The sequence below is a fragment of the Poecilia mexicana genome, unplaced genomic scaffold (genome assembly GCF_051168715.1).
Source record: "Poecilia mexicana isolate PSO_F unplaced genomic scaffold, ASM5116871v1 scaffold_17, whole genome shotgun sequence".
Classification (NCBI taxonomy): domain Eukaryota; kingdom Metazoa; phylum Chordata; class Actinopteri; order Cyprinodontiformes; family Poeciliidae; genus Poecilia; species Poecilia mexicana.
In genome coordinates, this window is record NW_028263386.1 from 27,555,490 (window position 1) to 27,567,909 (window position 12,420).

General features: G+C 39.4%; 2 protein-coding genes across 3 annotated transcripts; one reads left to right on the plus strand and one right to left on the minus strand.

Moving 5' to 3' along the window:
- Positions 1–345: 345 nt before the first annotated feature.
- abhd8a (abhydrolase domain containing 8a) lies at positions 346–9,776 on the minus strand. Its single transcript, XM_014973781.2, has 5 exons — positions 8,882–9,776; positions 4,895–5,727; positions 3,842–4,012; positions 3,450–3,666; positions 346–2,435 (listed from the first exon to the last, which is right to left on the minus strand). Exons 2-5 carry the CDS (start codon positions 5,716–5,718, stop codon positions 2,235–2,237), a joined length of 1,413 nt encoding a protein of 470 aa, XP_014829267.1. The 5' UTR covers positions 5,719–5,727; positions 8,882–9,776; the 3' UTR covers positions 346–2,234.
- Positions 9,777–10,806: 1,030 nt separating this feature from the next.
- mrpl34 (mitochondrial ribosomal protein L34) lies at positions 10,807–12,323 on the plus strand. Of its 2 annotated transcripts, none has more exons than XM_014973796.2 (2): positions 10,807–11,007; positions 11,738–12,323. In XM_014973796.2, the coding sequence occupies exons 1-2, from the start codon at positions 10,952–10,954 to the stop codon at positions 12,057–12,059; spliced, it is 378 nt and encodes a 125-aa protein (XP_014829282.1). In that variant the 5' UTR covers positions 10,807–10,951; the 3' UTR covers positions 12,060–12,323. The 2 variants fall into 2 exon arrangements, with proteins under 2 accessions (XP_014829282.1, XP_014829281.1); XM_014973795.2 differs by having other exon boundaries at positions 10,815–11,007; positions 11,735–12,323.
- The last annotated feature ends 97 nt before the right edge of the window (positions 12,324–12,420 follow it).

A 12,420-nucleotide genomic window follows, 5' to 3' on the forward strand; every position in this document is an offset into this window, starting at 1 on the left:
AATTGAAAGCAGATTTGAGTTATCTAAAGTCTAAGTAGAAGTCAGCTGATAAATGTAGTCCTACTTATTAAAAAATTAAGAAGCATGGTTGTTAAAAGACAAATAATTTGTGTTTTATATTTTTTATTGTAGAAAATCTTATTTGTCACCAATAATTTTGCTCTAGTTAAAGAAAAATAAGTCTCATTTGCATCCATCCCCTGTTCTGGCGGGCCACACAGAATCAGGGAAGGGCCATAAAATGGCCTCTGGGTTGTATTTTAGACATCCATTACATATGGATGGATGTCAGATATTTCAAACTCTTCCAAAAAAAACAAACAAACAAACATGCAAAACCCCATCTTGATGCTGAACATCTGTTTTATTTCATGCCATAAATGGCACATTCATACATTGAATCTCATGATTGGTTATATAATGTTATATGCATCTACATTTAGGCAGTGCATATACAGTGTTATCATTCCCATTAATAAAGGTAACAATAACATTAAACTTGTTAACCACACACACACAAAAAAAAAGAAAATCAGCACATATAACAATTTGTATATGCACAGTTTTAGCATAATAGGAAGTACATGTGCACCCTGTAGTCCACACACTTTTACTCACCTTTTACACCAAAGAAGACACAAGCAGCATTTGTGGGGTTTTTGGGAAAGTCCATAAAGAATATAGTATAGAATATTATAGAGACATCAGTCCCCAGTCTATTTCCTCTCTGGTTCCTTAAATTGCATAAAACACAAGGTAAGTTGCATCCGCATTCTCTCAAAATGCATATTTAACCTCTAGCATGTCCTCCGTTGGGGGACTTACATAAATTTATCATGGCGGCCCATTTTTTCTTCTCATCTATTTACACCCTCCACGACACAAAACAGTAAACTATCCAACCAACAGATACGTACCGTCAGTGAGTATGTTAGAGAACGCTTAGCCCGCACTGTCCTGTCCCACTATGAGACAAACAACATCCATGAATGAATAATTTCCACTTAGGAACATTTTGTTTAGTCTGACACAGTAAAAGAAAAAAAAGGGATTAGGGCATAGAGAGCAAGGAGAGCAAACTACTATAAATACTATAAATGTAAATATAGGAGGTCAAAAAAGCAACTACAACTTGTACTGGAGATTGACATTGTTTCAGAAAAGGAAAAACAATACTCATTTAATCAAAATGTAGTGTACTAATTATTAATTGTATCCTGTTGTTTATATTCAGGAATCATGTAATAGCATTTTTACTTGTTTTATTCATTAGGTCACATGTAGAACTGACCCGAGGTCAGTATTGGTTGATTCTCCCTTGATTGGCTTGGTGATCTGAAGGTCGAATTAATATGTTTTCTAATCAGTCCTCCAATTTCCAGTCTCTAACTGCATGCGTGTACTAATTTAACTTTATGAGTTTATTAAAAGTCAGATAAAGTTTGGGGACATATGATCTGATACATAAATGGGGATCATTTGGAACCTGCAACACATTGTTTTTGTTGTTCTTATAGAAAATAAACAAGAAAATAAGAATAGTGGGTCAGACCTCAAGGAAAAACAGAAATACTTCTGTTGGCCATAAACTGTGTATCTGTTAATTATGTCTGAGATGGGGAAAACAGCACATTTTATAGAATTGAGGAATATTTTTGTCTCTGTCATTTTGTATTTCCGGTTAATTTATATAGATGTCCATTATGATTTATTTTAGTATGTTATTAGTATTATCATACTTATCATTGGATCAATACTACTAATTCTTTCCATAGACTGTCCCTCCAGCAGCTCTATTAAAATCAGCTTCCCTTTTACAGCCGACCTGAAATGGATTCAACCATTACATAATCCTTCTCAGAGGTAAAACAGATCCATATGAGAAACTCCAGACATCATTACAGATATGTTTAATCTTTTGTGTTGAGTAGCTGTCCGCTTTTCCTCAAACATTTCACACACAGATCACGAATGGCAGTTCTTTTGAGCACCGAGAGAGTCATTTTGCAAGCGGAGCACAAACCGGTGCAGAAGTGGAAAAGAAACTGTGTTTGCGTCCCTTCCTCTCATCCAATGTTCCTTGCTGCTCTATCTCGGAGCACCAGCGTTCACCCACATCCTGAAGACATTGGCCCTCCTTGGAATCGCTGTCAGCCCTGGAGCCTTATTAACACGTAGTTGCAGAAAAACTGCCTTCCGCTTGGTGATGTGACAGAGGGAGTCTTCTGTGAGCATTATTTGTCCACAGGCTTTTTGATCTTCAGTGTGTTAACAGTGTCACAGACAGAAACGGTGTGGTCGGCCTCTCCCTTTCTGGACATGTCGGGCTCCCAGAGGAAGAACTCGTGGAGGAGGGTGTTGACGGTGTCAGGACACTCCATCATGACCATGTGACTTCCCTCCTCAATGACCTTCAAGAAGGCAAACAGGAGGATCTGGAAGCAGAGTTGAAAGGAATGCAAACCTGTCAATATCTAAAACTGGAATGGATCAGACACACAAATCCAGCTGTCATTTCTGAAGTATAAGAAGGTTTTTGTTTAAGGTATTAAATATTAGCTAGTAAGGCTGTTTGCATTTATTGAATGACTCTGACATTTTGATCAGAATTTAGTTGAATATGTTGGCTCAGTTAACTGTTATTCTGATTTATGGTGTCCAAACTAGTTTTATTATTATTATTATTATTCTTTTTTTTTTTTTTTTAATTTATTTATTTATTTATTTTTAAGTACAAATTCTTAGCTTTACTGTTATGGCACATAAGTGCTTGGAATCTTAGCTTTAGACCATTTTTTATTATTTGTTTTTCTTATATCATGTCATTTTAGTTCATTGTGTTAGTTCAGTTACTCTTATTGTTTGTGTTTTGGATTTATTTACTTACACTTGTATTTATCTGTTTACTGTTCATTCTTTCATTTTCTTTCCTTCTGTTTACTTCACCTCAGTCTACCGTTCTGCTTCCCGTCCCAGCTGTTAATCATTTCCTCATTTATTCATACCTGCTATTTTTCCCAGCTGCATCCATTTCTCTGCAATTAGCTTTTCCAGTTCCTCTACATTTCCACGCCTTCCTGAGTACATTTAACCCTTGTGTTTACAAATGGGGTCCAACCGATCCCACACACGTAAAACTTGTATCATTTGCCACAGTCCTCAACGTTTGCCTCATTAAATATGGCTCCTACACATTTATCTCACTCTCACTTTGGAAATATTTAATATATTCATGCAAAAAACAATTTACAGACACGCAGCAGTGTCCACAGAAAAAAAATTATGAGATGGCCAGTAAAGATTTTTAAATGATTTTAAATTACATTTTTGTTATAACTGATTTTGTGAATAGTCTGATACCATGTGACTGCAATACGTCCACTCATTGGAGTCATAATGTGGAAGCCTCATATCTGCACAGGCATATGTTTCCTGTAGCTTTACTGTACCTCTGCCATGCGCTGGTCCTCCTCCATGGGCACAAACTTGTCACACATGCCGTGAACCAGCAGAATGGGCACAGTGAGTTCGGCATGGTAGACCTCATCGCCCTCTGGCCAGTACTGACCACTCATCATCGCCCGCAGGACAAATGGAGACACATTGAATGCGTTGCCCTGCTTCAACAACTGCTTCTCTTTTGCACCTTGGCGAGCAAATCCAGCTCTGAAAGTTGGAGAAATGTTACCAAAAAGCTGCTCATTTGAAAATATAAAGATTAAAAAGTAGACAAAAGCTTCTTTTTTTGTGCCATTTCTTGATATTATTAGAATTTTTTTATTTATTTATTTATTTTTACTTCAATGGGTGTCGTTCTACAACACAAAGCCATGGATCTTACTTCAAAAAGCTCCAGGCCAGGCAAGGTGAAAGGCAGTGAAGGACACATGATGGAAGCTGGAAGATGGAGCAGAGACTGGGCTCCAGAGCTGTAGGACCCCCTCCATTGATCATCACTACCTTATGGACCAGATCAGGATATTCATGGGCGAGGAATGTACAAAACGATACTCTGGATGAGACATGAAGACAAATTGAAGAATGGCAGTAAAATGTACATTGCCGTTGGAAAAGCAGTTTGCACAACTGTGTAAAAAGGTCACTGTAGATAGAAAAAAAATGGTACATTTAAACTCTCAGAAATTTTCTAGAAAAATAAAAAACAAACCTGAAAAGTTGAACATTTGCTACAAAAAAAAACAAACATTTATAGATTAAATTTCTCAGTTTGAAAAGCCAAATATTTGCTTGAAAAAAACCTCTGAAATCTTGAAAATAGTTTAATAATTTTTCTATAGAAAACATAGAAATTTCTGAGTTTCAAGCTGAAAATTTGCTGGAAAAAAATAGACTTTTTCTAGAAAATTTCAAAGATTAATCACAGAAGTCCTCAATTTCTTTTTCAAAAATTCACAACTTTTTGAGATCAGAAATATTCTTGTTTTTTTATAAGAAATTTTTGAGGTTGTTCTTAAAATAAAATAATCTTTTGGCAAAAATTAACTCCCTTTTTTATAGACAATGGTCCTTATACGCCATCATAATTTTGAGGGTTTACTTGTGCCCCCAGCAGGCTTAGCATTGCAGGCTTAGCATTTATTTTTAAGTTGTTTTTTTTCTTTTAATGTTTGCATTTTTTAAGAAAAAAAACATGGTGTTTGTGTGGTGTTCAGATATAAATCTTCCAATAACATATAATTATCAAGTGATATTATCAAATTTCCTGTTGACTGTAAACAGATTTTAACTCAAAAACATGGTGGGCTGCTGGATGAATAACTGCCAAGTGGCCCTATCACTGGGCTTAGCAAGTTTTCTGGGGGAAATCTTGATTTTGATTATTTTCGCAAATACAGAGTACTCCTGGACCCAATGATTTATGAATCAGACTCACCCATATGAGTGGCCTATGAGAATGTTCCGTTTCCGAGCATATCTCTTGAAGATGGCCCGAAGGTCCTCTGCCAGTGCGTAAAAAGTGTAAGCTGCTGCGATCTGTGGAGCAGTGCTGGCTCCATGCCCAGCCAGGTCAGGCGCAATCACCTCATAACCCAGACGGGAGAAGAACTCCAGCTGGCTGCTCCAAATGTCCAGAGAGCCTCCCACACCATGCACAAAAAACAGCGCCACATCTGAATGCGTTCCTTTGCAGCTTGAGATGACCTGTGTCGAGTCAATCAGCACAGTGCGTTTGGGCTTGCGACGGCGGCGGCGGGGAGGTGGAGCAGGCTTCTGCTCTCCAGCAGGCAATGGAACCGGAGGAACAGGGTTGGGGTCAGGAGAGGAGGGCATCTCTTTGTAGTCAGCGAGCTCCACCTCCACGGTGCTGCAGGGCTCCAAATCTCCATCCTGACACTGCAGGATCTCAGAATGCAAAACATCGCCGAGGTTCTCAATCACCAGCTGGCCGTTGCGATAGACTGTGATCTTCCTCTTGCAGTGGACGCTGGTGCCAGTATCAGCATCAATGGTGTCCCGAACAGAGGCATCCCTATTGCCATCACAGTCAGCAGTGGTCTTGTTTTTCCCGGCGTCTTGTTTTTCTGTATCCACGCGCTGGCGCTCTGGTTTGATGTGCCGCACTCGTAGAACCCTCCCTGGTTTCACCTCCACAAACTCAAACCCATCGGAGGGCTCTGAAGACTCCAGAGGCAGGACCAGGCTAGTGGTCTTCCCCGTCAGGCAGCACAGGATCCCGTCAGTGATGCTGGTCAGCATGGTGCCTCTCTGTTTTGACAAAACGACACATACACAAAGCCACAGCTAAGTGTCAGGAATGGGAATCAAAGGATAAACTCTTACCTGTCCTACATGGGAGCCAATTTTTAAGGAGTTAAAAATTCAGGTGAAAGGTAAAGTCAGGTAAATTTACTTTTATTGATAAGTGACTGAATTGTAAAACTTGCATGTATTTTCCAGGCATATAGTGGCATTTTGTCAAGTAACTATGTTACCTTCATTTATTGTAAAAATGTAGTATACAGGGTGGGCCATAAGTTTCCATATGTAAGAGAATGTAAAATGTATATTTCTTTATATTTCAGATTCCCAAGAAGATGCATTTGACAAAAGAGCAAAGAATTTAAATTATACTGATGACTGGATAGGAAAGCAATAGCATGGTTGTACAAAACTTTAACAGAAAACATGGAACGAGCATCACACACGACACTGTGGTAAAACTTATTTGCAAGTTTCAGAAAACTGGAAATGTTGCAGATCAACCATGAAGTGGTCCAAAATGTGCAGCGGTTACAGAGTCCCACAAAAATAAAAACGGTTGTCCAATATAAAACGTTTATTTTTTTCTTTGTATGGAAACTTATGGCCCACCCTGTATATCAAATATGACTTAATGATTTTTTTTTTTTTACTTTGTAATTTAACACTTTGAAATTGAAATCTAATTCAGCTCTAGTTCAGCTTAGCACTAGTGCACAGTCATGTTGTAGATAAAATAAAGTAATCCAATTATGAGCTTGACATTGTAAGTGTAACTATAAAAGCTGGGTATATAAAATAACTTCAACATGCAAAGCTATCAATAAGGATGAGAGAGAGCAGGATCAGCTGTTCCTCCTTCTGCTGTCAGGCATTTAGCCAGAACTTCCTGAAACTGGAAAACTGAATGGATAAAGCAGCACTTTGCTCCAATCTGATGGTTCAAGAACCTGAATAACAGATTAAAACAATAAGCATCTTTGTTGTTGAGCTCATATGTTTATTTATTCAATAATGAAGCAGCAAAAAGGATTTTTGAATTGAAAATGTTGCTTTGCCAATATATGGTTTTTGATTAATTGCAATTATTTAGTTACCATTAACTTGATTAAAAATTTTAATCAAATCTCATCATTAATGTAGAAAAAATCATCAGCTTTCATATTGTTTTTGATTTCTACATTGTCTGTGCAACAAGCTGTGACTGGAGGTTCCCAAATGTCAACTTCTGCTCCATGATGAAATTTAACCTGTGATAATCCCAAGAGATGAAACGCTGAACCATTAAAGCCCAGACCAAGTGTTGTAATGCACTCACCTCTAGCATTCAAACATCCAGATTCTTCAGAAACCATAAAAAAAACTTCTGCTGTCTTGGAGTTTCAGTGTCAGTCAGGACTGACTGTTGACAATTGGACCAGAATGTTTTCTATTTATAACTCCTTCTTTAACACAGCCAGAATCCAAAAATAAATAGCAAACACTAGTCATCGGTCATGGCTGTGAGCAAGATGTCTCATAAGAGAATGAGAGCGGTTTTCCAACTATTTCTGTTTCCAGTCCAGACTAGAAAAATAGTAGTATTCGACTCTTTGATGCATTTAAAGAATTTGAAGGGAGTTCAAATTAATCATTTTTGTTGCTAACATTTGAACCAAAACAATCTGGGAATGAGAACAGGAAGAGGTTGGTAAAGAATCTGACAGGATCCACGTCCCAGTGCAAACTTAATAAGTGTTTATATATTTGCTGGTATTTGTACAACATACTCATTTTAAATCGTATTTCTGCTGATATCTGGCATTTTTATTGTTCCTTATTTTAAATAATCTGTTAATGTTTATAACAGATGTTTTTTGCTGTTTTTGGACTTCAGCTCAGCATTTAATATGATCATTCCCCAGGATCTAGTATGCAAACTGGTCTCCCTGGGCTTCAATACTCCACTGCGCAACTGGCTGCTGGACTTCCTCACCGACAGACTGAGGTAGTATTACTCTGTGGGAGAGAGGCTGAAAAGAGCTTTAGGCTCGTTGAACTTTGGTCACTACCCTCATGCTTATACTAAACTTGCTTCACTGTGGATAGAGACACTGGTGTTTGCTTGACCTTTGAATGTTTCTCAGTTCTTGAACTCCCTAACCAATATAATTTCATGGTGACAGTTTGGATCAGATTGGAGTAAATTGGACATAATATAAAGTTCCAAAACACAAACACATTCAATGTGGTTTTGGAAGCAGGTTTATAATAAGTTAATGGAATTGGTCCAAAATCAAACCTTGTGAGATGTTATTGATAGTGCCTGAAAGCTGGATCAGAGATAAGAAACCAAACAGTTTGAAGAAGTTCCATCATTTCCTATAAGAAGAGTGTTCTTATATGCAGTCAGAATTATGCAATTATGCAAAATCTTATCTTTGTTTCTATCTAGCTATCTAGTTATCTATTTGCCTTGCAGCTGCATTTTCACTCATGGTGCAGAAAAACACAGCAGCAGCGGCCTGAAATGTAAATCAGGGATTCTCCTACTGACCTACTCATCGATAGCCAGACCCAGATCTGCATGTATCTGCAATTTTTAACGGACCTCTAAACAGTGCAGGCTACCCCTCGAACCGTACCGCCACTTTCGCAACTCTTACCCACATTTGGCGCATTGTGCGCATTCAGCCATCGCTGCGGCTGTGCGTGGGTTGAATGCTGCACGTGCATGGCCTATTTTGCAAGAGGAGACCATTTTAACCTACTTTCTGTTTACTGAGCGATCCGAAGTGGCGCAGCGGAATCACAATGAATTCAAAACATTGAGTCATACAACAGCGTCACAGGCTGTTCTGCAGGAAAACAGTGTGGCTAGACATGCATGAAATAACAGCGAGAACAATTATTATTATTATTATTATTATTATTATTATTATTATTATTATTTATTTTTTATTTATTTTTTTATTAAATTGTATTTATTTATCCTTTTTTGCGCATCAACAATATGTGGCTGTTCTGTGCGGAATGTGCGTTTTTATGATTGAGATGTGAGTAATTTTGCGCATCCACATTAACAGATGCAGTCGGCCGACCGATGATGAAAAGACTTACATGTAAAGTGAAACCCTGCCTCGCAAAAAAATAAAAATAAAAATAAAAAATGGTTTCTTACCTGCAGAATTACTGACGACCTGGTGCTTAACCGGCTCTGAAGGGCCGTCTACACGGGAGATGCTGCAGAACGGTGGGCGCTTTTCAGCCTCATCAGACGGCCGTCAATCGACACAAACGGACTCGAAATGAAAGTAAAGCATGCCTCCATCAAATTGTGCCAGTTGCATTCAAATAAGATACCCATAGCGAGAAGGAACGGCAGTGTTTTTCAGCATCCACCTCCTCCCTTCAGCATCCACTGCGTAATGAGGGCCAAACCCTACCCAGCCCTGCTGCCCTTGGATCCGCAGCACTACGGGCAATCTTCGCGCATTTTCGTTGCTGAGTGGCAGCGGGGAGGGCTAATAGAGGACAGCTGAACGCTGGGAAGAAGCCAATAGGAGAAGCCTGCTTTCCTTGTTGCTAAGGCTGACTTAATAATAACAGAATGCTTGTAGTCAGAGACAGAACCTGCTGAGATGGTCCCATTTTATCATCTGAGCAGTGGGATGCATGAGCATACATGACATAAGTGAGCCTCTGTTAAAATCTGCAGCTGCTATCAAACCCCCATAAACGCGTCATTATGTTGTGCATGAAAGAGTCACTGCAGTTGCTGCATCACAGAGGGCACATATGACCTCCAAGCTGATACATGAAATTAGAGCAACACACACAGTTGTGTGATGTATATTGGCCTTCAGCCTCCTTTACTCTGACACTGAAATAAAATCCAGTGCAACCAAATGCCTCCAGGATTGAGTTTGTAAATAGAAATGGATGCATGTGTACATCCATTTCACACAGCTTTTCTGTGGGGGCCTGAGAGGTTTATTAGAGAATGAGGAGCCAGTTAGCAGCTTTCTCTGCAATTCTACCATTCTACATCTATGGATGTCCACGTAAAATGGCAAATTGGGTAAGAAGAGCAGCAAAAAGGCTTTCTCAAGAGCCCATACAATGGGACAATATTAGTTGTAAGCTTATCTGGCCTTTATGAAGGATTTCATTCAACATTGTCGAATGAAATTCACTGGAACCAAAGAGGGGGTGGCAATCATCGAAGAAGGTGCTCTAGTCAGATAAGGCCAAAACTGAACCTCATGGCTTATAGGTGAAATGCTACAGTATGTAAGAAGAAAACTGACACTGAACACCTCTCTGCACACATCCACAGTGAAACATGGTAGTATGGTAGGTGAAGGCCATCATGCTGTGGGAACAGGGAAGCGCACAGTAAGACCCTTTTTCCTCTTAACAAAAAAAAAGTGCCCTTATGAATCCTGCTCTTTTTGTGGTCCAAGGTAACATTTTTGGATTTAAAAGCCTATTTTGCCAGCCTGGTCATTGCCTTCCTGCACAATACAATTATAATCTTGCCTCACAGACAGTCTGGGCTTTCTCCCATTTATTCGAATTAGAATTTCTACTAGGCCAATCAGCAAACATAAAGAGAAGTTGTGAATGATAATGTTGATGCTCTGTGCTGTTTTAGACCCTCTGTACAAAGCAAATAGTATAGAACAAGGGGCTGTTTTTTTACCAGGCTACCATTTTGCACCTTCAAATTGTGCCCCATATTTTTGTAATTTTGCCTATCAAGAAGACAGTTGGGCTTTTCTCACTCGTTACACCGAAAAGGAAAAGGTTAAATGATCTTGAATTTTAGTTGCTGCTGCCATCTATTGTTAGAATGTATGCCAGAATGTGTCCAAAAACAGATAGACTATTCTTTCACACTGGCACTGAACCTAAAACCAGTTTGATTTACCAGGTTGACATAAACCTGTAGGTTCTGTAGTTATGTATGTGTCAAATACTTTGCTGAAGTGAGTCTAATTTTAATAATAATAAGAATTGATCTGCACCATGAATGAATAATGCAAGATAGATATAGACAGACAAATGGTGCGCATGAGCACCCTCCGACTTTACACACCTTCTCTACTCCATTTCCTCGCGCAGCAAGAAGCATTTCCTTTGGCCAAATCTGAGCCAATCAGCTTGCTTCTTCTTGCAAGGTTCTAACTCATCTGTGACTTTCAGCGTTCGCATGTAGTTAACCTGTTTGTTTGAAAAGAATCTCAGAATGAACACCGTTTTGACGTCTATTTCCCGTCTGCGTGGATTAACCCACCTGCGTAGGTAAGTCAGTTTTCTATGACAGACAGGAGGAAGGCCGCTGTGTTTCTACGCCATGCTAAGCGCACATGCTAACGGCTAGAGGGTCCTGTTCGCTAAAGTCCGTATTTATGCTAACGCAGAGTGGGAGGCTGCTTTTGCGAGCTTCCCACTGACTCATGGTCACAGACTACAATCAAGTGACACTGAATAGAGTCATTGTTACTACTAGCTGGCAGTGTTTCCTTTTGGTTTTGCAGTTTGCTTTCGCTGCTCCATCTTCACTGCTAATGTGGACTTATTTAATGTAGAAGTGTCAATTATTCAGTTCAGTTTATTTATACACCGCAAATTCCCAGGAGCATATGGAGCAATCGGGTCTCTGATGCACGATGAAGCTTAACTATTAAAGGATTTAGATGTGAAGTTTAATTCTATTCTGGATTCAACAGGGAGCCGGTGAAGGGAAGCTAAAACGGGGAAATATGATTTCTGTTTTTAATTTTCATCAAAGCTCTTGCTTCAGAATTTTGGATCAACTGAAGGAAGGGATTGACAAGGAATTCAACATATTCTCAAAATGTGGTCTCAAAATGACAATATTAAAGTTTATTGCAATAATGTTTGGTTTATACTAGCTAAATTTGTTATCATGACAGGCCTCAGCCTACCTATGAGATGTGATAAATTCATTACAGTTGAATTGTGTGTATTCAGGCTCATTAAACTTTAACTTGTGCTTCTTCTGCAGCAGCATCCCTATGCCTGATCTCTCAGCAAATGCCACGTCTCACCTCAGGTTCTTCAGCAGCTGGTTTGCGTCCGGCGCAGCTGCAAGAGCTCGGGTTTTCCGACTTCTGGGGCCCCTCTCTATGCAAGCGGAGAGCAGCGACGCGGTCCAGCAACTCCCCTGGCTGCACCAGCAGGTGCGAACCCGCAAAAGAGGCACAGAGTACCAGCCGAGCAATATAAAACGGATAAATACTCATGGTTGGATCAAGAGGATGAGCTCGCGGGGCGGCATAGAGGTGATCCTGCGGCGTATGTTGAAGAGACGGAAATCCCTCTCTCACTGAAGGTCTTGATGGAGGATCTGAAGGACTTGGAATCTTGGGAGGTGCTCAGGATGCCACTGGAAATGTCTGTAGTTGAATAAAATGGTGATACTGGTGTGCTTTGGGGGTTATACTTTCAAAATGACTGTTTTGACCTCTGATCAGAACCAAGAACTGCTATCTTATAGTTTCACCAACTGGTCAAAACGTCCTGTTCTAAATCACACCATGTAAAATGTGTTTTAATGATGAAATGTATCAAAATAAAATGATTTTGCAAAATAAGTTTTGTTATTGTGAAACCCAGTGATGTTTGGAGGTATGTGTAACACCTTCTCAGTGCTCTGCCCTTCAGCTGTTAGAACTTTGTTTATTTCCCAGG

What these genes read in the sequence shown, in the direction of transcription:
- abhd8a (XM_014973781.2), bottom strand. Translation starts at nt 5,718, where the DNA reads ATGCTGACCAGCATCACTGACGGGATCCTGTGCTGCCTGACGGGGAAG. An exon ending in CTCATAGGCCACTCATATGG is followed by an intron (nt 4,013 to 4,894) that starts GTGAGTCTGATT and finishes TGTCTCATCCAG; the next exon opens with AGTATCGTTTTGTACATTCC. An exon ending in AGGACCAGCGCATGGCAGAG is followed by an intron (nt 2,436 to 3,449) that starts GTACAGTAAAGC and finishes CTCTGCTTCCAG; the next exon opens with ATCCTCCTGTTTGCCTTCTT.
- mrpl34 (XM_014973795.2), top strand. Translation starts at nt 10,952, where the DNA reads ATGAACACCGTTTTGACGTCTATTTCCCGTCTGCGTGGATTAACCCAC. An exon ending in GGATTAACCCACCTGCGTAG is followed by an intron (nt 11,008 to 11,734) that starts GTAAGTCAGTTT and finishes CTTCTTCTGCAG; the next exon opens with CAGCATCCCTATGCCTGATC.